At 42.5% G+C, this 26,590-nt stretch overlaps 1 protein-coding gene and 1 long non-coding RNA gene across 10 annotated transcripts; one reads left to right on the top strand and one right to left on the bottom strand.

The window, feature by feature from the left end:
• Nucleotides 1-897: 897 nt before the first annotated feature.
• PTPDC1 (protein tyrosine phosphatase domain containing 1) lies at nucleotides 898-19,551 on the top strand. Of its 9 annotated transcripts, XM_046900114.1 has the most exons (11): nucleotides 898-953; nucleotides 10,000-10,092; nucleotides 12,150-12,261; nucleotides 12,786-12,957; nucleotides 13,561-13,641; nucleotides 13,787-13,905; nucleotides 14,742-14,879; nucleotides 15,422-16,629; nucleotides 17,376-17,561; nucleotides 17,941-18,051; nucleotides 18,734-19,551. In XM_046900114.1, exons 3-11 carry the CDS (start codon nucleotides 12,201-12,203, stop codon nucleotides 18,848-18,850), a joined length of 2,193 nt encoding a protein of 730 aa, XP_046756070.1. In that variant the 5' UTR covers nucleotides 898-953; nucleotides 10,000-10,092; nucleotides 12,150-12,200; the 3' UTR covers nucleotides 18,851-19,551. The 9 variants fall into 9 exon arrangements, with proteins under 9 accessions (XP_046756070.1, XP_004944604.1, XP_004944597.2 ...); XM_004944547.5 differs by lacking the exon at nucleotides 12,150-12,261; XM_004944540.5 differs by lacking the exon at nucleotides 12,150-12,261 and having other exon boundaries at nucleotides 10,000-12,077.
• Nucleotides 8,622-26,582, bottom strand: LOC107054448. Its single transcript, XR_006931348.1, has 3 exons — nucleotides 21,407-26,582; nucleotides 21,015-21,127; nucleotides 8,622-12,249 (listed from the first exon to the last, which is right to left on the bottom strand). It is a non-coding gene; the product is annotated as an uncharacterized LOC107054448 (long non-coding RNA).
• Nucleotides 26,583-26,590: the final 8 nt, after the last annotated feature.

Raw genomic sequence — 26,590 nt, 5'->3', positions numbered from 1 at the left:
CAGAGCCCATCCATTTCCACAGATAGTACACGTTCATCAATTACCCATGAGATAATTAACATATACACACCTATCTCAGGCAGTGATTTATGAGGTTTCCAGTCTTCTATTTCATGGTCTCTTCTATTGTCTGGTGTCCTTTTAGCATCATGACAGTCCACTCAGCAGCCTTTTCCATCACCCTACAGTCTTCCTCACTCACCCCCAAAATGAACTCTCTTCACTGGTGTATGCTCAGTAGGAGAATGCCTCTTACAAGTAATTTATAGGTACCAGAGTTGTAATGTTTGCTCACTCAGCCATTATTTCTGAACATCTGCTTGTCCTCTGGTGGAGGTAAGTTTGGCAACCTGTCTTCTAATGCTACATAGCGGGGTACGGGGAGACAAGGAGGCTTCTTCTGATGCTTGGTAAGCCTACTCACGTGGTTTCATTACTGTTTCTTTTGCTGTAAAGCAGAATAGCCTTACAACATGCTTTCTAGTCTATAATGCTACAACCGTAACTATTCACAACGTCTAAAAGCTATTACAGCTTTGCAAGCAAGAACTAACCACATAACACAACAATTCAACAGCTATATGTGTAAAAATACGCCACTACAATATATTGTGCGTTTACTTCTTCAAGTCCGAAGGAATTTCTCCTCTCGCCCAACCTTGCTACTGACAGAGCTAGGGAAGCCGCCCCGGGACGCCCAGCAGCACGGCTCTCGGTTCCCGGCCTACGGGAAGGAAGCAGCCGGCTTTCGACGGCTCTCAGCCCGCACACAGGCAGGTGATGCCTCAGGAGGCAGCTAAGAGAAGTTACACCACATCTCAGCCTCTCCTCGCTGGCCTCCCAAGGCCCGGCACCGCCATATCCCCCTCTCCCGCCAGCGGCGCATGCGCGCGGCCCGGCCCCGCCTTCCCCACGCCGGGCGGCGGCGGAGCGGCGGCGGAGCGTTGGTGCAGGTGGGTGCGGCGCCCCCGGCCCTGCACGCGGCCGTCCCGGTGCTGTGCTCAGCGCGGTCGCTCAGTGGGCGGCGGGTGACGCCACGCCCCGGCCGGAGGCGGCCGTGCCCGGGGCAGCCCGGGCCGCTGGGGCAGCGCGGGGCGGGGCGGGGTATCTGTTGGGTAATGGAGCCCGAAAGGATGCGCGCAGCACTGACGCCGGCGTTTGCAGTGACGTATTGCGTGAAGCAACCGTCCCTCAGTTCTTGTCATGGGCGGTTTGTGTAAAACGTACACAGAGCCACATGTGCGAGGAAACAAAGGCGAAGTGAGCGGTGGAGGCGGTCCTCAGGGCCGTGCTGTAAGAACAGCGCTCCAGAGCTATAATTAGCGGCATAATTCTCTAATTAGGCGAGAGCTTGAGTGGCAGCACGGGCCGACCCTTCAGGTCTCCGTCAGAAATACAGGGCCAGCTCCGAGCGGGGTTTGTGAGGGGACGGAACAGCTGAGGAGCAGCGCGGGAAGACTGCAGTGCAGCTGCCCCGCCTCGGGCACAGCGCCGGGCACGGCCTGCTGCTGCTCGGCGACACCGCATTCACACCACAGAGAATGAAAACAGCAGTGCCCGAATTACATACCGACCTGTTGGCTGTGGTTGTTTGTCATAAGAACTTCCAAACAACTTTGCTCCTGGATTTGGATAGCTCACTGTTGTTGTAAATTACGTAAAATCGTACCTGCTACTTCAGTTTCTCTCCACTGGAGCGCCTCCTGGCCTGAATTTCATGAGGAGAGCCAGCACATCCCTCATGGCTGGCTGTGTCCCACCTGCTCCCTCCTGCTCCCTGGCCGGTTCCCACGTGGCAAAGCTCGACTATTTTGTTCCTTAGGGAAAAGCACATGATCAGGTGCTTTCTTAAAAGGACTGCCTACCTCCCGTCTCCTTCATTTCCTCAACGGTTCCTCCTTCCCACCTTACATGGTGGTTTTGAACAGCTGAGCTTTGTTGTGTGTTTCCTCCATAGCTGTTCTGCTGCAGGGCCAGTGTTTCCTAGATGTCATGCATACATTAAGCAGTGCTTTTGGGAAGGTCACCACAAATTGGCAAAGCCTGTGGTAGCTCTCCAGGAGTTGTATGAAGGAAGGAATTGATGTCCTAATTGTGCTGTTTTCCAGCAACCCGATACCTGGTGTTTCAGAGACAGTGCTACTAACCCAAAGCAGGCAATGGCTGGATGAGGGCTTTGCCATGGTGTTGTATGGTCAGAAAATGAGCTGTCTCACAAAGCAGAGCAGAAGTGGGTTGGTGTAGCCTAGTGACAGCTCTCCTCTCCCTTTTCAACCTGTATTTCTTTGAAGTTGCAGTTTTTCTTTAATTTCAAAGCCTGTGGCTGAACAAGAGCTTGTAGTCTGTTTCCATAGGCTGGTGGTCACCTGTTGCATTGTGAGTGCATTGAATGATCTGTGAGTAATGCGTGATGCAATTTGTCAGTTTTCAACTCCCTTGAAGTCTTCAGTTCTGCCTTTTCCTAACATTTCACTGCATTTCCATTGCATTCCATGTTGTCAGTTTTATCCAACCGTGGAACGAAAGAGGAAAGGAATGAATGTAGGAAGTACAGATGACGAATGAGGCCGGGGCTCCTCAGTGGGCTGTTGCTCTGGGATCTCATTAAGCATTTACATGTGTGTGTGTCTCACAAGAGTAACACTGCTGGTGTAGTCGAGGTGCTTTTATGATCAATTTGCAGTGTGATGCTGCATTATGCTTAAGGGTCAGGAAAAAAACACCTTAAAAGCAAAGCCTGTAAAACGTCTTTAATAAAATTTCATACTGTTTTTGAATAACACACACACACACACACACAAAAAGGAATGCTTTCCCTGCAGTGTTTTAATGCAAGCTGAAAATGAAGCAATATTAATTGATTTTTATTACTCAAACTGTAAGAAGAGCAAAAAGCAAAAGATGAAGCTGGAGATGTTCCAAGCCAGCTAGGAATCTAAATACACTGTGCTAAATCCAAATCAGCCTTAAAGAAAGCTAAGCTTTAGTAAACTTGAAGGTTTTAGGATAATTTGGTGCTTACGTGGCAATGAGAACACCACAGTCTGAATAGTGGTCACACATTTCAGTTGCATTCGGTTCACTGTGAGACAATATCTTCACTGCAGAGCTGCCTAATCCGATGCAGTTCTACCTAAGGACATGGGACAGCTGCCTCTGCTAAGCACACTGCAGAGCTGCTGGGAGGCAGCCCGTGTGATGCTGGAGGAGTGAGCTGCCCAAAGCCCAGTGACCCTGCTCTACTTACCTGAAAAGCCTGTTAATGTCTTTCCATGGCTATCACAGTTCAATAGAATTTTCCAGAGGACATGCGATTCTTATTTTGTTTAAAGAGGAAAATGCCAAACCTAGAGAGAAAGATTGTTAGTTTAGTCACCAGCTTCCCACCTACTCTGAGCACTTTTCCTTTGAAAATGGCAGATTATTTCAGCCTAATGGCTGACTCCCCCAAAAAGTCATCCCCAGCACAAAGTCTTGACAACAAACGCGCTGACAGAGCCTGTTGGAACAAACATGTTTGGCTCCCATTCCTGGAACTAGCTCAGCTTTTCAGACCTCTGGGAGAGTACAAGTGCAGGAACGAGAGGCAGCAAATCACTAATACCTACAAATGCAGCAGATCAGCAGGCTGCTGTACCAGGTGTTAAAACCATCCAAGAACAAACCCTCCTCCAGAGTCAAATAGGTGAACGCTGCTGTTGTACAATCAGTGTAAACATTAAGAACTTCCCAAAAAAGGCTACACTTCTATTAAGAATTCCATTTAGTTAATGTTTCTTAATTATCCGAAGCGTCTTTCTGTTCTTTCATCCACTAACAAATCTGCTCATTTCCTCCTACCGAATGCTTTACCAGATTTTAGTGCAGATTCCTACCAAAGGCATTTCATTTGTAGGAGCTCAGCGCTGCGTTCTGCCTCTGAGGCAGCGCTGTGCTTTGGTTACTGCCCAGGGTCCACCAGATCTCAGACTCTTTAAGCCCTGTTTTCAGTTAAGACTTTTTTGCACTGATGGCCTGATATGTGTGTATATGTATGACGTCAGCTATTTACTAAAATGATCACCTGCAGTTGAGTTCATGCCCATGATTTCTTTTTTGTCCCTGCAACATCAGTACAAAAAAAAGAAGATGTTAAGGACTACTTACTTCCTTTTTTCAGGTAGTTGCATTGTTCTTCTTTCCTTCACTAGTAGCATACAACAAGAACAGTGACAGCTCACTACGTCATTATTTCTGAAAATCACTGTAATGATTTTGTCCTGTTCTGTGTGCTCCATCTCCCTCCTGACAGCAAGGAAGGTGTTTATCTGAGACAACACATTTGGAATTAACACACATGTTGGCATCAGCCTCCAGTTGTCTCCTGTAGCTTGCTTAAATAAAAAACACATCTCCATCCACAGAAGCTTGCACATGTACCTTTTTTTTCTCTGAGTAATTGGGAGGTATTAATGATGAGCAGTGAGTAAGCACTTAATTAATGCTAGCTTGTTTGTGTTTTGTTTTTTTATTTCTTTTTAATAAGACGTGGGGAAGCTATGGAAATAGCTGAAATCTGTTTTCTTGTCAGACAGCACTGTAGTTGATTTGGTGAAATAGAACATCAAATCTTATTTTATTCAGCTTGTTTTATTACTTTAGTCTGGCTTGTATTAGTTAAATCAAGTCTTTGTTTTTTTTAGCAGATCACATCCTTTGCATTCAGAATAACTTATTTTTGTTATGTTTTTGGGATGTTAATGCAGTGAATTTGCACTGAGTATATATGCTTTAATGATAGTCTTTGCTATACTGGTTGAAAAATGGAAGAAATTGTTCATTGTTCAGGGTATAACCACAGATAGGAACAATGAGACATGAATCTGATTTTCTTTTCATGGTGTTTTAAATTAATGTATCAGTTGAACTGCAGTTGATGTGGGTGCGTTCCCAGAGTGATCTTCGTAGCTGTGCTCACTTGGCTGGTGCAGGCAGACCCACACTTCTGGTGGCTGACAGCAAAAGGAGGTGAATGGAAGAGATGGAGCAGGGCGGTGGGGAGGGTTCTGTTCTTCGAAGAGCTTGGCGTGGCCTCTTTGCCTCAATCCCTCTGAGATTTAGGCAGATACAGAAAGCAGTTCATGAGATGATTATCTGCATAGCCCACAGGGCATTCCTCATGTAGTCTTAAATTAGGAAAAGATAGTTGTTGGCTCCTCCCAGATTACCACCGTGAATCCAATTAACTACAGGAAACACTGCAGCAACATAATTCAGCATCTCTTCTGTAAATGGGATTTCCCTACAGCACATTTCTGGGGGTGGTACTGCAGCAATGAAGGGATCAGCATTCACTCGCTCTTTTTGCAGGGTCACAGGTAAGATGTTAGACTGAAATTCCTGCGCTTCTGTTTTAAGACTCACTTAAATGTACTACGTTTTTGACTATTGGAGGTGTAACCCTTTTACCCTGTAGAGTTCTGTTTTAAATCTTTTCTGCTTCTGAATTCCTTCAGTAGCACTCAGCAGCACTGAAGGTATTTCATTCTTTTGTATGTAGTCTTACATACAAAAAGCTGTCATAGTAAACATGATATTCATGATCAAGAATATCAGAGTCACCCATGTTCTTTGTAGAGCAGTTCCTTTATTCATTTTCACCCCATCTCCTTTGTACTCCTCAATAGTAATTACTGGTTGCCAGCTCGTGCAAGGCAGGTTAAGATAACTTCTGTTAACTATTGCGTTAGCACTGAAAGCCTACGTGACTCAATGAGATGAAGCCAGTCAGTTGGTAGACCTGCCCAATTTCGGTTGCTATTCATGTCAAAAAAGCTATTAATAGCAAATAGTGAATCACCAGACCAGCACCTACATAACTTTCTAATGAATTAAATTCTTTTGTCTCTTCTGTATGTGAAAGCAGTCCTTTGTAAATATAATGCATAATGATTAAGTGACATTCACCTTAAATTAAAACAAATGCTGAATATTTTTTCCCAAAGGTTAAAAAAACACCCACTTATGGAAGTAACAAATCAGTTCTGGCTGTGTGAAATCACAGCAGTTCTACAACAGCTGCAATACTGCTCTGCTGTGTAAATCACATACCTCTCAACTGTATGAAGATGGATTCAAATCAATACCTCGTCTTCCCTTTGTCCTGCAGCAGTGTGTTTATTTGCCTTTTCCAATTGCTCGTGTAGCTCCTAGGTAGTACTTTTAATTTGTTTCACCATTCATAACAATCAAGCTCTTAACCTTGTCATTAATTATAAGCAGTCGTTACGTGAACATATTTTAGCTTCGCCTTGTTAGCTGCGTGGTCTTTAATTTCTAAACATCTTAATTAGTGCAGTTTTCAGAACTTTGCGTTTGGGCAATGAAACTTTATCCCATATAATCTCATATTTAGACAGATATCCTCTTGACTTCTGGGGGACTGCTCCCAGGAGCAAAGCCATTCAAGAAGATAAGTACTTGCAGAACCAGGCCATGGAGCAAATGTTACCTGAGGGCTTAGGTGCTAACCTATGCTAACCTGCAGCTGCATTGACTGTGTTCCTTTAGCAGGTTTCCCATTGGCTTGTTCCTTGTCTGTGAATGCTACAGTGGGGAGAACAACTCCCTTTAAAAGCAAGAAAATACTACAAGTGATCTCCACATTTTACATGACAGGAATAAGCATCAGCATTTGCTTCTCTTGTAGGAATACAGTGTATTTACAATGGAAAGATTACCCAAGACTTTTCATGCTAATACATGAAACCAATCTTTTCAATGTGTGATCTGCTGTCATATTCTAGGTTACCAAATCCATACAAATCTGGAGAAATGGGTCCTCACTATTAGTAAGCAGCTCCACAGAAATGCGGGGAGGATTACTCTGTGCTGGCAGCTGCATTGCCACCACTGGAATCATTCCAGTTTGGAACACAAACTCTCCTGTTTGAAAGCGTGTTCTGAACACAGTAACTGCATCTGTTAAACAACCATATTAATTGCTAAGGTATAGTGGGAATCTTAGCACTTTGGGGCTTGTTTTCTGGCTGCTAAAACATTGGACATTATTCCCTTCTCTTAGTCCATTCTGAAGCAAAAATTCAGCCCAGCAACTGGAAAACACTGATTTTCAGATCCTGCAATCATAGGCAATACTCATCCTTTGTGCAGGGCAGAGTGACACCTCAGCCAGTTTTGGGCTGTGGAGTAATTGCTGCGATCTTTCTTTCCTCCTTCCTGGGCAGCTGCCCACCAGTCAGTTGCAGGCCCCCATCTCTCACTTGTCCTTCTTGCTGCATGGCTTTTTGCTGCTTAACCTGTACCTTCACAAAGGGTTCTTTTATTCCAGAGATTGCATCACTCCTTAGAAACAAAGTGGGAGCACAGACTGATCTCACCTAAGGAAGCACAGTGTGCCTGTGCTATTTCCCCTGACAGAAATCCACCTCTGATTATATGACACAGCAAGTTGGATGTGACAGCTGTCATCTGTTACCAAATGTAATAAGTGAATCGGCAGTGCTAGCAACAGGCAACAAAATCTGAGACATCCTTTCTGCTAGGAACTGGTTTGCACAGAAGTGAGGAAAAGCCCTCCAAGATACACAGAGAAACACCAAAGCAAGTACAGAATGCACCCCTCGGAGGGGCCTGCTGGCATATCCCCTTAGTGCTTGGTGTCTGGCTCCAACAGACCCCTGTTTCCCTGGGCACTGTGGTTCTGCCATTTGTTTCAGTCAGCCAGCACCACAGATGTTATTTTTACTCCCGTTTCATTACCTGTGTTGTTTATGCAAGCTTAATGACATTGCTTCCCGTGATAAAGAGATGGAACATCAATCACCTAAGACACTGTTCCATTTCTTAAGTTGTGATACCAGGATTAAAAGAGCAGCCTCTTTGCTGTCATGGCAATAGAAAAGCATGGCACAGAGCGGATCTGATTAAGGTGGTGTCATGACTGCCAGGAGGCACGTGACTCAGCTCCCTCGGAGAGCTCATAAGGAACATGACCTGGAATAACATCTGAGGCCTGATTTTCTCTAGTGTCCATCAGGTGTTAAGTGATGAACAAAATGCTGAAGAGGACCTGTTTAAAACTAAGAATATGCAGTACACTGGAAAAACAGGAGTTGTTCCTTTAACCCAAACACTATTCTAGCTCTCAACACTCCTTTTGTCAGTGCAGGAACGTAATGCACCTCTGCAGTAACCCCAACACCAAATCAGTGCTTCTTATCTCAAAACACAGCTTTTTCCCTTTGGTCTCAGAGCTGTGTGACTGTGACTGCTGGTGCTCCTGCTGCCCGTGTGATGAGACCTGACTCGTTCAATTGCTTGTATGCTGCCTGGAGAAGCTATCAAGATCTTTTGAGAGAAGTTTCTGAGAAATAGAAACACTCTTTTTTTGGCAGTTCAACTGTATTAACCCTAGAAGGAACTTCTGGGGATAAAATAGTGATTTCTTGAGCTGCAGTTTCCTCTGACTGTGAAAGCCATCCCTTACTGATTTCAAAAGCCACTGGAAAAAAAACTACAGAGATACTAGAGCTTCTCAGAATGCAAGTATGTGCATGTATTCCTGCCTGTTTATTATGGGATTGACTTGTAAAGTGCAGTCAGATGGTCAAGCTGCTGAGTAGAAAATGTTTGTCTTTATTCTACATTAAGACTCATCTTAATGAACATTCTTCATAATATACATATTTACATAAGGAATGTATTGCTTAGCATCACTGAACTTTCAAAAGACCCCTTGGCTTTGACAGACAAATGCAATTCTCATCTCTTTGAGGCCACTCATGCAGTAAGTATTAAGGGGTTACTCGTGTGTATGTGTATGCTGTTCCCACCATAAGCATCTGTAAGGGATGGGACTGTACCAGGTGACACTGATGTGGAATAAAGTCCATGAACACTGTTTATAGAAAGAATAGTTTCAATTCAAGTATGTGTTAGATAATATAATATCTATAAATGAAATTTCATGTGAATTGATTCAATTATTTACCTAAAGCAATTACTCAGAATTATAGCTAAAGTGATGCACAATGAATGACAAGCAGTTAATCCCTCAACACAGTACTGGACTGTTTACCGCGTAATAATCCTCACTATTATTACTGCAGTAAACCTGTCTCTGAGAACACTGTGACACTGAATCTTAGTATTGTTTCTGCAGAATTTGGGACAGAACGTTTCTTTAAAAGAGTTTCAATAGTTACAGTACGGACATGCTTTTTTTAGTACTATATTTGCAACTATTTTACTATTGAGATAAGAGAAGTAAGGATGTGCACTCAGGATCCATGAAGTTGTTTTACTTAAACATCACAGTGACTGACTTATAAGTTCACACTGACAGCTTTCCTTGTATTATCTGTTTTTCAGATACAGTCTCTTCAGCTTGCTTTGTATTATAAGAAAACATGCTTTTTGCTTAGGCAGTCTTGTGTTCTGTTTTCTTATTGAAGGAGAATCTTCATACATGTGATTTCAAACTTGCCAGTTTACTAAAACAGAGTGGAGGGTAGAGAGCAGAGAAGGCATGTACCTTACACATAGTTTGGAAGTATCAACTAAAATTATGAATGGTATGGTCCAGAAATAGTGTTGCCATTCTTATATCATTGGCTTTGCTGGAACTGCCCCTTGGAAGGTTCCAGTTCAGGATTTATAGTTGTATGTTTACTTTGAAGAATTTGAGAACATCGAGATGGCTTTAAAGGCTTCTAGGTGAGTGGCTCCTGGGCATATAAAACACAGCTGTAAGGTACATCATCAGCCAGACGCTGGAGCTGGAAATACACAAATGACTTCTAATTGGTAGGACAGATGGCGGAACTGGCGAATTTTAAGATTGCACACCAAAAAGAATGTAACGGTCTGTGCCTGAATGCCCAGATCTTAACCCTTGCATGACTCTGTAACTGGGTGATAGGTACTGAGCTTTAATTCAGCTTTATTTTGCATTTTCGAGCTTGTGGATTGACAGCAAACATATTACTGTTTCCACAGGTACTGCAATGGCTGCAGGAGTTTTGCTGCAAAATGAACTACCATACTCTTCGTTGCTAGAGAGCAGTGTGTATCTTGCAAATATGAGTTCAGGTAACGATTTTCTCACTTATGCCATTCATATAAACAGCTTACATAAATTCAGAAAAAGAAGCAATTTTCCATAGGGGAAAAACGGACGTTATTCCCAAATTATAAGCACAAAATGGCTATAATAAAAACAAACTGTGTGACTTCTCATTGCCATGATGTGTTATGATGCTGAACTTTTCAGTGACTTTCAAGTTGCTAAGTCTCTTACTTAAAGGAATGGCATCATTTCCATGTTCAGAAGCTGCCTAACTCTCTGAAGGCACAAACAAACCTTCAACAAAAAAACCCTCTCCAAGAAAATATTGAAAGTTTCTGGGTGAGTACTTGTAAATCATGCTAGATTCAGTGGAAAAATAATGGTGTGCAGCATTTTTGCTTGCTGATCTCTGGCTCCACTATCACTTGATATATACAGAAGAAAAAACTCTGGGAAGAAAAAGAGTTAAGAATTAAATATGAGAAAGCAATGTAATTAACTCAAAAGGAGTTTTTGTTTGTTTGTTTGCTGGACATAGGCAGCACTTGAAGAGCATTTTTCATCTCCTTCCCTTCTCTTCAACCTAACATCCAAAATAAAAGCATATTTAAGTATTTCCCCGTCTTCTTATATTGGCTTCGTTAGGATAGTCAGATCTTTGAGACAACAGCTAACAGCTTTAACGTTCTCCTTTTCACATACAACATCACCACAGATGTTTCCAGGTGCCTGGTTTCTACAGAAGTCCTTACCGTGTCTTAAGAGTGGGGCTGCAGTGTTCAAAATTCAGTCACTAAGTCCCTGTTCAGTACCTGGAAGAAACAGCAGATTTTTGCCTTGTGATTTTGTATCAAAAAAGAGCTTTCTCATACACTACTCCTCTTTAAGGATTACTGTTTCCATAACACAAAAGGAAAAATCAGACTGAATGAAGTATGCATCCTTAGCAAAAGGCAGTGGGATTTTGTTAATTGACCAAAACTATGGTGAGTTTTCCTCATCTCCCTGCTCTCTCTCCTTTAACACTCAGACAATTGGATAACTTAAAAAAAAAAAAAAAAAAAAAAAAACCACCACATTTCTGTGATCCATTCTCCACATAAGTTGCTTGAGAATGTTGTGCTTTTGAGAACGCAGTAATCTTTCTGGCCAGCTCATTCTCTATCTTAGCACACTGGCAGCAAAGTGGGAGGCAATTTGCCACCTAATATCTACCTTCAAAAGCCTAAAGCACTCAACTGATGCATCTTCTCCTCCCCATAATCTGCTTTATCTCACTCTGTAGGGCTAACAGCTCTGGTTAATAAAAGAGCTGTGCCCTGAAAAAAAATAAGCCTTTTGTTTTGAGTAACAAATTGTGTTTGTTAGAAGATATGAATGGTCCAGAGTGAACAGGCTACAATTCATGGTGTACTGAGCCATTTCAGTAGGAGCACACTAATCCCAATTATTACAGAGCTAATGATGCATTTTGCAGCAGCTCAGCGGAGGGAGAGAGGTGGTTGTGGAATGTAAAACCAGGAGGTGGGGGTGTATAATGTACTTACAGATTTCTCAGGAAGCAGAGCCTCCAAATACATTTTGATTGTTCTCTTGAATATACTGTTTTGTGCCTGAGTGAGTTCTGAATGTATGTTATTTACAACTAACTAAAATACTCATATTGTTTGTGGAAAAATGTTTTGGTTGTTCCCGGTCCATTTTCACAATTATCTACTTGAAACGCAACTATTTTCATCAGCAGCGGAACATTTTGTCCCAAACAGAAGCAATTCATATAGAATGTCACTGCCACGGGGCTGGCTGGCAGCAGAGCCCTCATTGTTTGTCACTATGGAGACAGCTCAGCCCATGCTGACTAGCTGCTCCAGCAGACGGAGCGATGCGCATCTCGCTGCAACTTCAGCGCTGAGCAACTTGCCTTTCAGATCCGTGCCTGCTCGGCAGCCGCGCTGGGCTGTCACTGGTGCTGGTCATCATGCAGGGCTCACCCCGGCGGCGCTCAGCAGTGAGTATTTTTAGCAACTTTTTCCAGGGTCGGAGGCATTCTTCCTCCGATCCCCTTCTTCGCATCATCCAGAGGCGCCGGAGCTCAGTTGTAGAGGTTCTCTCATCATCGACGCACCGGGTGATGGTGGCAATATCGTCGCTGAGCCCTGAGGAGCTGGATGCAACTTTTCCTGAGAAAAAAAGTAAAGTAGTTCTCATTAAGACTGTCGGCAGTTCTGTTGTTGTTGTTGATTCTGTTAATGAATTCATACACTTCTGTTGTGTTGACCGTATTTTATATATACATGCATAAAATACTATTTTTTTCCCTGCATTTTCTATTTTGTTCATTGATTCTTTATATGAGGATTATTGCATGCTTTTCACTGTAACATAAAATAGGAGCACACCTTCATACACCTGGCACGCGTCTGTGGCTCTTTCTGATTTCAGGTGACTGTCAGTTGTTCCCCTGCACAGGGTACTGCACGCCGATAGCTTCATCAGGAACAGAACACATTTGCTGTGACAAACACCAACTTCAGTAATGCCAGCAAATGTTTTTTTCCCTCAGAATCCTTAGAGTCTGCTTTGAAAAATGAGTTGTAAACGTATACTGTATATTTATGCTCTTTGTAACTTTATCACTTAAGGTTGAAGAAAATACTTGTAGGGTGGAGATGAATTTGTGGGGCTCTTAACAAAGGGGTTTTTGCCTTTGTTATAGGAAGTTCAAGGCGGCCGACAGCAAAGTACACGAAAGTGGGGGAGCGCCTTCGCCACGTCATCCCTGGGCACATGCAGTGCTCGATGGCGTGCGGTGGTCGTGCGTGCAAGTATGAGAATCCGGCTCGATGGAGTGACCAGGAGCAAGCTATTAAAGGGCTCTACTCTTCTTGGTAGTATGCAGCATTTATTGTCACTAAATGTAACTGGAGCCTTTATATATACTAAAAGAGAAGTTAAAGTAAACTGACATGAATTCTAATAAAAATATCCTGCACTACAGACAGTTCTCACTGAGATTAAAAATGCAAAGGACTTAAAATGTGCTCATAATAGAATTTCAAGTGAAGGAAAAACATTTATTAGAGATGAAATATGTTTAAAGAAAGCATATTCATATACGGTAATACTGATATGAAGCACACCTTTATATTCTTACTGATCTTCTAACAGTGAATGCTGCTCAGAAGCATAAAAGCCTGAAAGGGCCAAACAGGGAGCAGCTCAGATTTCTATTCAAAGGAATGTTTTACTATATTAATTGGACTGGCATTCAAACGATGTGCAATATCTGTATCCACTTAACAGGGTTCACCACTAACACTGTATAAGAGTTTTTGGAAGAAGAATTTCTAGTGCATCATCAGCCTGTCTGTCGTAATGGAAAGAACACAGCAGCCTTATCTTGACAAATTAATTCCCAGAAAATTATTAACATAATTACTCTCCTTATTAATGTAAAAATAGTAAATATTATTATTTTTTTATTTCCTCAGGATAACAGATAACATACTGGCTATGGCTCGACCCTCGACAGAATTAATTGAAAAGTACAACATCATTGAACAGTTTGAAAAGTAAGGAAATTTACCCATCATTTATTGTATGTATTACTAATAGAATTCCCAGTCTGCTTTCTCTTTCAACCTATATTTGGATTGTTGGTAAAGGTCCTTATTCTCCTCTAGGAATAAACATGTATTTCATCTTTTCCTTCCTCAGATGTGGCATAAAAACCATAATTAACCTGCAGCGTCCTGGGGAGCACGCGAGCTGCGGGAATCCGCTGGAGCAAGAAAGTGGCTTCACCTACCTTCCTGAGGCATTCATGGAGGCTGGCAGTATGTGCACTCCTGCTGCTGGGCCTCATTCATTATTCATTTCAGTTCCAGATATTTTTACTTGAATTCGCATGTCTTAAATAGCTATGTAAGAAATGTTGCACAAGTTAGGGTGTAAGCATCGAGGCCAGGCTGGATGTGGCTCTGAGCAGCCAGGTCTAGTGGTTGGTGAACCTGCCTGTGACAGAGGGGTTGAAATTGGATGATCACTGAGGTCCTTTTCAACCCAGGCCGTTTTGTGATTCTGTGATAAAGCTTGGCAATTATAATCCGTGGGGAATGACACATTATCCACGAATCTATACCTAGTGCTTAGAAGAAAGAAGGGACAACAGCTGGTTAATCTTTCCTTCTCAGTTCCCAAATATCTAGTATGTGAATGGTGTTTCAAATTCTGGTACGTTTCATTAGAAGACATTTGTAATGACAGTATTTTTTTGTGTTTTCATGCGATGACATGCATAAAAGTACATCTGTATAAGAAAAAGCTTTTGACTGAAGTAGTACTTTAATTTCTAAATGGGAAAAGTGATGCTTTACTTCTAGATAGCTCAGTAATTTTTGTATGAATCATTCCGTTTTGTTAAATTTTTTGCATTCCAGCTGAACTTGAGTTTGACAGTTCGGTGCTAGCTTCATCCATTTATCAAACTGCAATAGCAAGAGTACTCTGAAATAGGAAAATAATCACTTGTAAACAGTATGTAGTCAGATTCCCCCAAGAATCTTTCTACAATTTTCTTACTATCATTTATTATTAGTCATCTCTCCTCCACGTATAGTACTGAAAACTTCACTTTCATTAAAGCAAATAACCCTTTCTCTTTTTATTTTAGTTTATTTTTATAATTTTGGGTGGAAGGACTATGGAGTGGCATCTCTTACTACTATACTTGACATGGTAAAAGTCATGGCTTTTGCGCTGCAGGAAGGCAGAGTGGCTGTTCACTGTCACGCGGGACTTGGACGGACAGGTATGTGTGTTCTGCTGCACGATAACAGAACTGCCTTTCTGAAGATGCAAAACACTCTCTGTTCCTAAATTATTAACAATTTAAATTCACTGCAAGATGTACGTCTATAAAGTAATTAAAATATTAAATCTGTGAAAATGATCTGTCAGTAGTTGGGAGAGATCAGTTTTGGTATGTAAAAACAGCAACCAGCAAAGTCAGAATTTTTTTATCTCAGTGCAGTAGTTTCCTGCTGCATTCAATGGGACAGCTTCCTTTTGGTGGGAAAAAAAAATCACCTAAAATGTCATTTACTCCTTGCTTTTTCAAGACCCATCTGCCTAAGTCCTTCCTGTACAAGCCTCCACTGCTCTCACTCAAAGCGCAGTGAGAATGGATTTACTGTCTTGGGGTCCAACAAAAGCAATTAACCCCACAGTATCATACAGTAGTGGGCACAAAACTTGTATCTTCACCTATATTCATTTTCATCCCACAGTTCTTCTGAATAATTGTATTAGTTTGGAAATTCTTGAACTAATGCTTATGTTTCTGTGTTCCAGGTGTTCTAGTAGCTTGCTACTTAGTTTTTGCAACAAGAATGACTGCTGATCAAGCCATTCTTTTTGTCAGAGCAAAAAGGCCTAATTCTATTCAGACTAGAGGGCAGTTACTGTGCATCAGAGAATTCACTCAGTTTTTGATTCCTCTCAGAAATGTATTTGCTTGCTGTGAGCCCAAGGCGCACAGGGTGACGCTGTCCCAGTACCTGACCCGCCAGAGACACCTGCTCCACGGTTACGAGAGCAGGCACCTCAAACACGTGCCAAAACTCATTCACATAGTGTGCAAGCTGTTGCTAGACTTGGCTGAAAACAGACAAGTGGTAGAGGCAGAACTCTTAGACATAGCAGATCTCTCAGCTGAAATTGAAAAGACCGTCTCCCAGCTGGTGTCGACACAGCTAGATGGAGACCTTGCCAGGCAGGACAGTGACATGTCAGACTCCTCGCACACCCACTCGGCCACTTGTGACACACAGGATTCTCTATTCTCCCTGGCACATGAATGTGATCCTCTTTGGAAAAGGAGGAATGTCGAATGCCTTCAGCCTCTGTCTCATGTGAGGAGGCGTCTAAGCTACAGTGACTCAGACTTAAGGAGAACTGAGTTTCTCTTAGAGCAAGGAGAAACGGCATGGACGGTACCTGCTCAGATATTACTGTGCAACAAACTTAAGCAGAACAGCAGTGAGGAGAGTTCTGCCACAGATGAACAAAAGCCACAGCTGGATTTAAACAAAGAAGCACTAGTACGTAATACGTGTACGATTTGGAGTCAAACTAAGTTTAATTTGGATGGACAAAAAGATGGATCTTCACTTTATCAGAGAAGGAACTCTACCAAAGAAGTACAACGCAGCAGAACTTTTTCTTCAGGTCTAGCATCTCTCCACTATACCAGGGAGCCTGGAACGCCAAGGCATAATTTTACCAATGAGGTTGGCCATAGGAAGGAACGTGAGACTCGTACGTACAGCAGAAGAGTCTACGTCTCTGAGGATTCTGATTCTTCTTCTTCTTCTAAAGTGAACTTTTCCATTGGATGTGAAAGCCAAGGTAGCAAAGATCCTTCAGAGGCAATTCCGCACATTGTTCTGCAGTCGGAATTAAGTTTGGAAGCTCGAAGAGTTTTGGCAGCAAAAGCACTTGCAAATATAAATGAATTTCTGGAAGAAGATGAAGTGAAGCAGAAGGTAGAAATGTGGCAGGTAATTTTTAATTTCACTCAGTATTATGTATTCTGAATATTTCACCGTGGTTAATTCTTAGAATGGCAAAAATGTCACCGTGTGCTTTGAAATGGCACACTGGGACACAGATTTATGCTCTGGTTAAGAAACTAATTGTATTTGTTAGTTAGGAGTCAATTCTTTCAATAGTATGTGAAATGAACCTACGAATTTCAGTACCTAACAGGAGGTTAGAACATTTTTTCTGGTTGTGTTCATCCATTTCACTAACTAATGAAAATTGATGCTGTTGTCTGTGGTTTAACTTAGCTCTTGATAGCATAAAGTATAGCATTTTTAAAGATAGCATTTTTAATCAGTGCTTTCTCTGAACTAATCAGAGGATTCAGAATAATCAGAGGATTCTGCCTGTAATTCAGTAGAAACTTAACTGCTTATTCTCAAAACCAAATCCTCCCAGCAGAAGTAGGAATCCAGTGCTGTGTTATATACTCTGAGAGATAACAGGGAGATTCTGAGCTGCACTACTGACGTCATCCTTCTGTTTTAAAGAATCATACGTATTACTGCTGATTAACATCGATGTCTTGGAAGAAAAAAAGCTCTTTTTTTTGTAACCATTAAGTCTTCTTTTCATGTTGGATTGTAAGCAGCCAGGCACTGTTGCAATTGAAGGGAATATTAGCAAAAGTAGATAGATGATGCATTTGTAGTTTCTTTTTCCTTTCCTCTCTTTCCTCTCTCTCTTTTTTTTTTTTTTTAAGAAAGAACTGAATTCTCGAGATGGAGCTTGGGATAAAATCTCTACCGAGAGAGATCCTTTCATCCTCTGTAGCTTGATGTGGTCCTGGATAGAGCAACTGAAAGAGCCTATTATATCCAAAGATGATATTGACATGTTGGCAAAAAATTCCATAGAATCACAAGATGCACTTAACTTACTGAGAAAGGTAGACGTTTTATATGTCAATGCATTGCTTGAGCATATTTTGTTAAACTATTCATTTGTGACCTTTAAACATGGAATTTAAACATTCAAAAGGCACCTTCAATCTCTTTTAAAAATCAAAATGGGGACATGCCTGATCACCCAGAAATTTCCAGAGCAGTTTGAGGCACACAAGAGAAGATTTTCTTCCATTGTGACTGTAACAATTATATAGAAGCTCTTTAGGCTTGTGAAAATTCCCTCCTCACCTCCTACACCTGAAGCTTTCAATACAGGGAGGCACAGTCTGATATTTAAACAGCAGTAAACAAAAATCGAAAGTTAAATGTTTTTCATGAAAAGATTTCTTCTAATGAGCTGCTGTTCCTTTTATCCACCAGGAACAGTGTCAGACTATTCTTTGTATTTTACACTGTGTGGTGAACTTGCAAACACTACCAGCTGATGTGGAGGAGGCCTTACTTGTTCGTGCTATTAAAGCTTTCACTAAGGCAAGTAACTGTTTGTCCAAGGCATTGTATTTGTTTGTTTAAATCATGAGTCAGCAGAGCAGTAAAAGTGACAGTAGTCCCTTCACGCTTGGTGTACTCGTGCTGTCTCCATTCAGAGTTTGTGGTTACCATCCTACATAAACGATAGGGAATATTCTTAACAAAACCCCATTCTGTCACTGGAGCCATAGTCCTTTTGTCTCCTTTTTCTGTCTCTGGATCAATTCCAATTCATGGACTTCTTCATATTAGGGAAAAGATGATTTTTAAGCGATGGGAATAAAAAGGCTGTGGGAGTAGCTTACCAAAGGCTTCAATGGGCTGTGTTACTTGGACTCTTCCCATCAGATTAAATTGCTTTCTAAAATTACATTGCAGTTCAGCAGGTGGAAGTATTTAAAAAGCAAGTTCATTATTTTGCTTCCTAATCTCTTGTAAATCTACAGACATGCCAGCTGTTAAAATAATCATAACATTTCTTCATTCCTTTTAATGTTCAGGCAAAAAAACCCCAAACTATTTACCATTAAGTACTCCATAACGAAAGTACTCCATGCTTGTGTTGTTGTTGTTTTTTAAAAGACCTGAAAACCAATTTATTCCTTTTAAATGTTGCTCATGTCTGCATTTTGCCATACGACATCTCTTTAACAACTGAATTTTAATTTCTTCCCTTTATCAGACAAGCTTTGATTCCGAAGATGGACCACACGTTTACAATACTCTGAAAAAAGTGTTTAAGCAAACACTGGAAGAAAAAAGAAAAAAGCTGAAGGAAGGAACAGAGAATCCCTCTTGATTTCTGCACAGTGATGCTGAAGGATTGGATGGCTCTACCAAATTATTTTGCATTTTCCAGCTACTGTATTTTGTGCTATTTTGCATGACTTACCTAATGTTAGGTGGCAGCCATTATTAACAAAACATTTTATTTTTTTAGAGGGAGTTTTATTGTGAACTGTTCTGTCTACATGGTTCTAAGGAACAGCTCCTGTTCAACTGTACTGCAGCTTTTTGATTTCTAGTACTGTTTTATTTTATGAAATGTTCACTTGTTTTCAGATGTATTTATTATTTAGAAACCTCTGCAATTGGCAAGCTATGCTTTGGACAAGTTACACAGTTGCCATAAGTTCAGTGCCATGGTACGGAAGGTTTGAATGGACTGAGTTAATGTTTATGTATTCAGTTTGTTTACATTAATGTTACTTGATTTTTCTTTGAGGACAATAAATACTGACTGAAATAACTCTTCTTTTAGAAAATTTAAGTAAGAGAAATAGTTAATGGATCTTGAGGTCTGCTGTTAACAGCAGATGAAATAACTGTTACCAGTGCATTCCTCAAAGGCACTGCAGTAGAGAAATACATTAAATGCTTTAAGTTACAAAGGTCTTCATTTAGAAACTTTTGTCAAAAAAAGCTTCTAATCTTTTCCTTAGTGGCAAATGAGTTTTGTCTTCTTAAATGCTTTGAATAAATTATTATTTTTTTTATTAAGCTTTCATAGATTTTAAGTGAAAAAAATATTTAATTATCAGACTTTAATAAGAATACAATTTTGGTCATACTTATGTTCAGCAAAAACTTACATAAATGAGTGTCATAAAATAACACTCAAAAATAACCAGTGAAGATCTTAATGATCTCCAGTGCACTTTATAGAGCTCTTTTCATCAATAAGAGAGAAGACAACTGGGATATCATAACTGCAGCCTTTGTTTACAGCCTTAGGATTCAGGATGGATTATCAGGTTGATAATATATGTCAAATATATTATATATATATAGGTAGATCATATATATAGATCATATGTATCAAACACCCAGTTTGATATATATGTAGCTAGACAAGAACTTGTCATTATTAAAAATATTTTTGTTTGGCACTGCAAATGACTAATATTTGGAGGTAAAAGGAGACCACTTTAATATATATATATATACAAATTGTAATCAGCCAAAGGTTGAAGTATGTATATGTCAAATTCAGAGCCAAACACATTCTTTGGTATAACCATAATCCTGAAGTTAGCACGCTTGAAGGTAAAACACTACACATGAAATCACATGCATGAAAGCCACTTTGTAGGAGTGGGACACGGTGTGCAGCTTAGCTTTAGCCAGCACAATTTAGCAGTGGGATTTTGGAATACTAAGATACATGTGCAGGTGTCACAGTTTCCCAAGGAATTACTTCTGCTTATGAAAGCTGAGCACTTCCAAATAGGCAACGCCAATTCCTGGTATGATACACAGAGACCAGTTTGGAATTGTTTGAATTGGGGTAATTAACAACGACTGCATGTCATTAAACCTAGCTAGAATAATCTGTTGCAAGTTAATGGCAGGCGTTTGCACTTGAAAAACTACCCACAGGCTGTCCATGCAGATGGATACTGTAGAAGTGGGTGCTTTTTTATTTATCAGGTTTTTTTTGTTTCAATGACAAATGTGTCTGTAATTACCGCCAAAATAAACCGCACCTGATTGAATCCATCATGGGGAAAAGAAACCAAGAATAGCCCATCTAAATGAATAATCAAGCCCACAAGCTCATTTCTTACCTGAGCAATGTATTTATTTTCCACATCATTTCCTTGTGCACTTAACCTGACTCAGATTTGTGTGACAGCCTTGCAGCTGTGGGCTACGCGTGGGCAGATTTCTCTTCATGCTTACCAGGAGCACTGCCTGGGCACGCTGACAATCCATTACCTGAACACACTGCAGCAAAACAGCCATGAGCTAGTGGCAGGATGGGACAGGAGGACCCCATTTCCTGACCAGGAGATTACCTCAGTATCAGCAGCAGCTATGAAGTACCCCTCTGCAATAGCTACTGCAAGAGACTGCATAAAATGGTCTCTGAGCCTTACTGAGTCTTGTCAGAAGTGCAGAATCTACAAAGCCCAGCAGATGCCATACTGCAGAAACCCCTGCACTGGTGCAGCACTGCCTACCTCCATAACATCAGGACTCTTCTCCTTGATCTTCTCCTGCTTCAGGTCCCCCAGCCAGCTCTCTCCTGGCTTGTCCAAGTTACGGTGACTACCAAAATGTCGCCAGAGGAGTCCTGAATAGAAAAACATACAAATTATGCTCTCTGTGCTCTTCTCACTCCCTATCCCCCAGCAAACTCAGTCAGTTGGTTTTACCCACGGGTTTCCACACAGAGATGTAACTTTTTTTTTTTTTTTTAATAAGATGGAAATATTTATAAGTAGAAAACTATTTGTGAAATTTATGCTACATCTTGGTCAAAACAACCAGTAGTGTCCTGTGAAAAACAGTAGGATCTTCCCTTCATTTTGACTCATGGATGAAAAAGAACCTTTAACTAGGAAACAAATACCTCTTGCCACTTCTCTTCCTTGGCTCCAGTTGTCTCCTGAGAACAGAGCACTGCTCTGAGTCAAATGCTTCAGTCCTTCCCTCTCCACCCGCACAGAAACAATGAGCTGAGATTTTCCTGTGGCTCTTGGATCAAAATCTACTTATTCTAGGCCTGGATCTGTCAGCATGTCAATCGTGCGCAGCTGCTAATGAAGACTTCTCCTGTAGGATTCTATGCATTTTGAAGTGTAAATAATTCACACACACATCTTGCTACTTTATAAAGCATTTTGAGAAGGGAAAGTGATCTTAATTCTCTGACCACTGGTGTCTTCAGGGTGCAATATTTGCTTCATTCTTTTGCTTTCGGGTTGCTGGAAGATCAATAAAAGCCCATCAAGAAAGAATACATTTAGATGTACTGCTGTTCCAGCTTCTCACCCTCCTGCAGCAGAATGCAGAGCAGAAGCAAAGCAATGGGCAGTGACAGACAGCAGCTCTCTGAGGAACACAGTGCATGGCGCAGTCTCACTAAAGAAGTAAGTAGCAGAGGTTAAAATGAAGAATTCCTTTCTTAGTGATGTGGTGTAAGAGGGACAGTGGCACTCCCTGCCTACTTTGCACAGCTGTTTTCCACAGAGGACCGTGCAGTCGATTTGTTTTGGAGTTACCACATATGACAGAGTAGCAGATTAATAAATATTTGATAAGGCATGTTTTGATAAGCGTAGCCTTGCTTTTTGGCACGATACCACGTTTACTCTAAAGAAGGATAAGCTGAGGCCAGTTAGCACGCAGTGCCTGCTCAACCACCACAGCAAATCACAGCCACGGTGAGGACGGAGCCCGGGTCCTGTCCCCACGGCCTAAGCAGACAGAACTCTTCCTTGAATCCTGGTTGCATTGCAGCCCCACTTGACACCAAGGAAAGGGCTCTACCAACAGAAAACGAACTTACTCTATGCCAAGATACTAATTCAGAGCACAGAAAATTTAAAGCAAATATCCTCCACAATAACTTAAAGCAGAAAAAAAAAAAGGCAAGCATTCAGTGTTGGCGCTATCACTGAGCGCTGTAATAACACTGCACTTCCCACACAAGGGTTCCACGCACTCCCATTGATACTTCCCCTCACAGGCCTATTTTTACACCTGCACATCCTACCTGTTCCAGAGCACACCTCAGAGCACCTGGCGCCAGTCTGCACCGCCTGATGTGAGCTGCAGGACACAGATCATGGCAAGAGGAGAAGGACTCCAGGTGAGAGCAGCAACAGGCTGCTGTTGGGAAATGGGGATTACAGATTATCTTCTACATAGTGACCAGACAATCCTGACTGGTCTGCAATCAGACTGAACACTCAAGCAGGCATTTTGCCTTCAATGGCTGGAGTAGTGCCTCACCACTTATTCCTTTCTCTTTCTCTGGGAAAGGTCTTAAATCAGAAAGACTGAGGAAAAGTAGCTCTCCTTAACTGCGGGGCTGAGGCCTTCTGGCTGCACTGAACACAGAAATGTTTCATATATTTCAGTACCTGGCAGTAGATCCCCAGAACCTTGTTACTGGAATGTTCCTCAGACAGATGCCATTCCCTGCTTTCAATGTGGTGAGTGATCCTGTTCCCTAAAAAAACACTTCAAAGCAGTTAGTGATAACATAAGAAACAGTGCTAGCAAGGTGTGGGCTGACTTTCTGGAGAAGCTTTCAGCAATGATAATGTGAATTCAAATGACTGAACAAAAGCAAAAGACTATTCTAAAGGGAAAAAAAAAGCAGGTAATAAAATAATTTACCACCTCAAGGAACTTGTCTTGCATTGAGATGTAAAGCTCTTCTAATCAGAGCTACAGATGCTGGGCAGCTTCAATATCTGAGTGTTAAACACCCAAGGAAGTACCCAAATCAAGCCCAAGGTGTTCCAACAAAAGGGGACGTTCTGGTGTAACACAGCGATTTGCACAGGGGCCTGGTGAGATCAGAGATGCAGAAGACCCAATTAAGCTGTCAGAGGAAGCTGCTGCTGCCATGGAGCTGTTACTACAGAGATCTGAGCTGGTTCAAGAACGCCAGGCTGCCAGCAGAGAGGGGCTGCCTGATGCAGTCACAGACCAGCACGGAGGCCTTTAGGGAGATGCTGCTGTGCCCCAAGGTGCATCAGTTGCGCTGCCCCGGCTCACCACCCAGAAACACATTAAGATATATTACTCAGTGCACACTTCCAAATTCCAACTGCTGTTTTCCACAAAGGACAAGCAATACATCTATCCCAAACACTTGTAGTAAAGTGTTCAAAGTACAAATATCCCTGTAGAATACCCTGTGACCAATGTCTTTACGAGGTAAGCATGCTTGTAAGGAGGGACTTCAGAGCCGGTGGAAAAGGCAGCACCTCAGTACCCTTTGATCTTCATCCATAGGTACTTTGAGTTTGAATAGTTCTTGGGGTCAAACATAGAACACCCTGAGTTGGCAGGGACCATGAGGATCATCGTGCCCAGCTCCTGGCTCCACACAGAACCACTAAAAACCAAACCCTACATCTGAAGGCGTTCTCCAAACACTCCTTGAGCTCCAACAGCTCGGGGCAGTGTTGGCAGGCACAATTATTTATATTTCATTTGGCATGGAACAATTCTGAATGCTACTGAAAGAGATGGTGATGACTGATCACGTAATTTTATATCAATTTCTTTCACACAGGAAAGGAAAAAGCTGTTTGAAAAACTAGCAGCTGTTGTTGCAGATATTCTGGTAATGATTGACGTGGTTGGAGTTAGTTTGCTGATGGGCATTCTGCACTGAACAGCTGAAATGCTCTCAAAGTTACACAATGACTTCTCTACCGAACTGGAAGAAGTGCAAGAAGCCTCAAATGAAGCTGAAGAGCGTGAGCAGCTTTCCCATCAAATGGAAACCCTCCCAGAACAGCATGTACATTCTGTACGACTTCTACAGGAGGACAAAAAACTCAAGGAGAAGAAAAGGCTTCACATCGAGACCCATGAAAGCACAACATTTAATTTAAACAACACTTCGAAAGCATTAATATGAGGGAGTCTCTGTGCACTGCTTGCCAGGAGGTGCTGCCAAGGCCCACGGACATACAGCCATTCTGAAAACACAGCTTCATCCATACTGCAGCACTAAAGCAAATGCTAGCATTGAAAACTCTCCATTTGCCATTTGGCCTTGAAAACAGAGTAAGGTGAGCAGAACTATTTGGGGCTGTTTCACAAAATCAAAGACTCTTCCTGGAATAGGACATCTCAAGTCACATCCTTTCAATGTTCCCCAATCAGTTTCAGAAGAACTAAGAGTAAAGGTTATCAGAAAGTAATAGAACAACTCACTTTCTGAAGACAAAACCGTCACTTCAGCAGTTGGTGAATGATTCCACACTGATGGTGGAATCATTCTCTTTTCTAAGCCAATGTGCCTTTCCAATTATGGGTGTAACTGTTGTCTGTGTGCCAAGAAGAACCATCTCAGAGCCTGGGCAAAATAAGCGCTGAGATAGGAGATAGCTGTCACTGCTGCGCGTTTCAGAGCAACAATCGTCGATCCGGGGTGTGCTGACCCCATCTCGTGACCGGCAGTGGAAGTGCAGGAGCTATGAAAGATGCCCGGCCGAGACCAGAGGGAAGTTTCTCACCCGACCAAGTGCTGCTGCTGCTTCTGTACTCATGCGAAAATGAATCTAATAACACCTGAATGTGAAAATTAAAAACGTAAATTAACAGCTGGCAAAATTTATACCACAAAGTTTGACCCGGACAAGGATGAAAACTGCATTTGGGTTTAACTTTTGGCTTTGGAAGCACTGCTCCTTAGTTTGCTCTGCAGGCCAAGCAGCTGCCGTGCCCAGCAGGCTCCCAGTCAGCCATTCGCCACTCTGGTCACTGAAAACACGGCCCCGTGTTCCCTTCTCACATCTGTGATAAAAATAATTACTGGCGAAGCCCGTTGGGACACCACATGCAGAAGGACTTCACCATCCACATCCTAAACTCTTACTGTTGTCAAGAAGTCAGAAGAGCTTCGTGATTTACAACATTTCTCAAAAGAATAGAAAAGCCTGTTAACAAAGACCGAAGGCTTCTTTATGCGTGCACTTTTTAAGGTATGCCTACCATAGAATCACCGAGATTGGAAAAGACCACCAAGATGATCCAATGCAACGGTCAGCCCATCCCCACCACGCCCACTAACCACGTCCCTCAGCACCACACCTACTTCTTCTTGAGCACCTCCAAGGACAGTGACTCCACCACCTCGGCAGCCCCCATTCCAGAGCTTTATCACTCTTTTTAGAAGCTCTTCCCAACAACCAGCCTGAACACCCCCCCCCCAGCACACTTGAGGCCATCCCCTCTCTGTCCCATTGCTGTCAGCTGGGAGAAGAGGCCAACCACACCTCACCACGACCACATCAGAGCTGCAGGGAGCAGTGAGGTCCCCCTAAGCATACTCTTTTCCAGCCTGAACAATCACTCAGAGAAAACATATCCTATTGGCCAAAATCGGGAGACAAAGGAAAGAAGTCTGTGTTTGAAGGCTGATTAAACTCAGCGTTTATCTCTGGGAGCTTTGACCAACCCACAAAAACAGCACTGAAGGGACCCAAGCTGCAGAACCACCTCCTCTGGGAGGCGCTGTGCCCTGCAGCTGCTCCATTACCCCAAACCATGCAGAACTCGTTAGGAATGCAGTAGAAAAGACATATGGAACAACGTGGTGACAGAGGTGACGGTTTGGTTGGCCCGATGTGCACTGCTTGAAAATGTGGGCTAGCTGAGATAATCCCGATTCACATCGGCTTATCTCAAAGCTGCGGACTGCTCTGCAACCACTGGTGTCAGCTCTCAGCTTAAGCAGCTTGTGCGAACCACCCGAACCGCGAAGGCGATGAAACAAAGCGGCCACGGATCCGGCCGGCATCCACCGCCTGGGAGCGTTGGGCAGCACTGAGCGGCGCTGCAGCCGTTCACTGCCCTCCCGGAGCTCAGCCGACACCGGGCCCAGCCCCACCCCGCCAGCAGGAACACGTGCGCTGCGAGAAGGCCTCGGCCGGCCATGGGCACGAGGAAAAATACTACTGAGGTGCGGGTGGGTTGAGGCATCCGCGGGGCTCCGGGACGGGACACAGAGCGGCCCCACCCGCAGCGGCAGCCCCTGCCGCGCCGCCGGGGGGCGCCATTTTAG

The sequence above is a fragment of the Gallus gallus genome, chromosome 12, assembly GCF_016699485.2.
Source record: "Gallus gallus isolate bGalGal1 chromosome 12, bGalGal1.mat.broiler.GRCg7b, whole genome shotgun sequence".
Classification (NCBI taxonomy): Eukaryota; Metazoa; Chordata; class Aves; order Galliformes; family Phasianidae; genus Gallus; species Gallus gallus.
This window is presented reverse-complemented; position numbering and strand designations above follow the sequence as displayed.

Excerpts from the sequence above, each read along its gene's own strand:
- PTPDC1 (XM_004944540.5), top strand. The coding sequence starts at position 11,747 with ATGTTTTGGTTGTTCCCGGTCCATTTTCACAATTATCTACTTGAAACG. Across the intron at positions 12,958-13,560 it reads AAAGGGCTCTACTCTTCTTG|GATAACAGATAACATACTGG; the intron begins GTAGTATGCAGC and ends TTATTTCCTCAG. Across the intron at positions 13,642-13,786 it reads ATCATTGAACAGTTTGAAAA|ATGTGGCATAAAAACCATAA; the intron begins GTAAGGAAATTT and ends TTCCTTCCTCAG.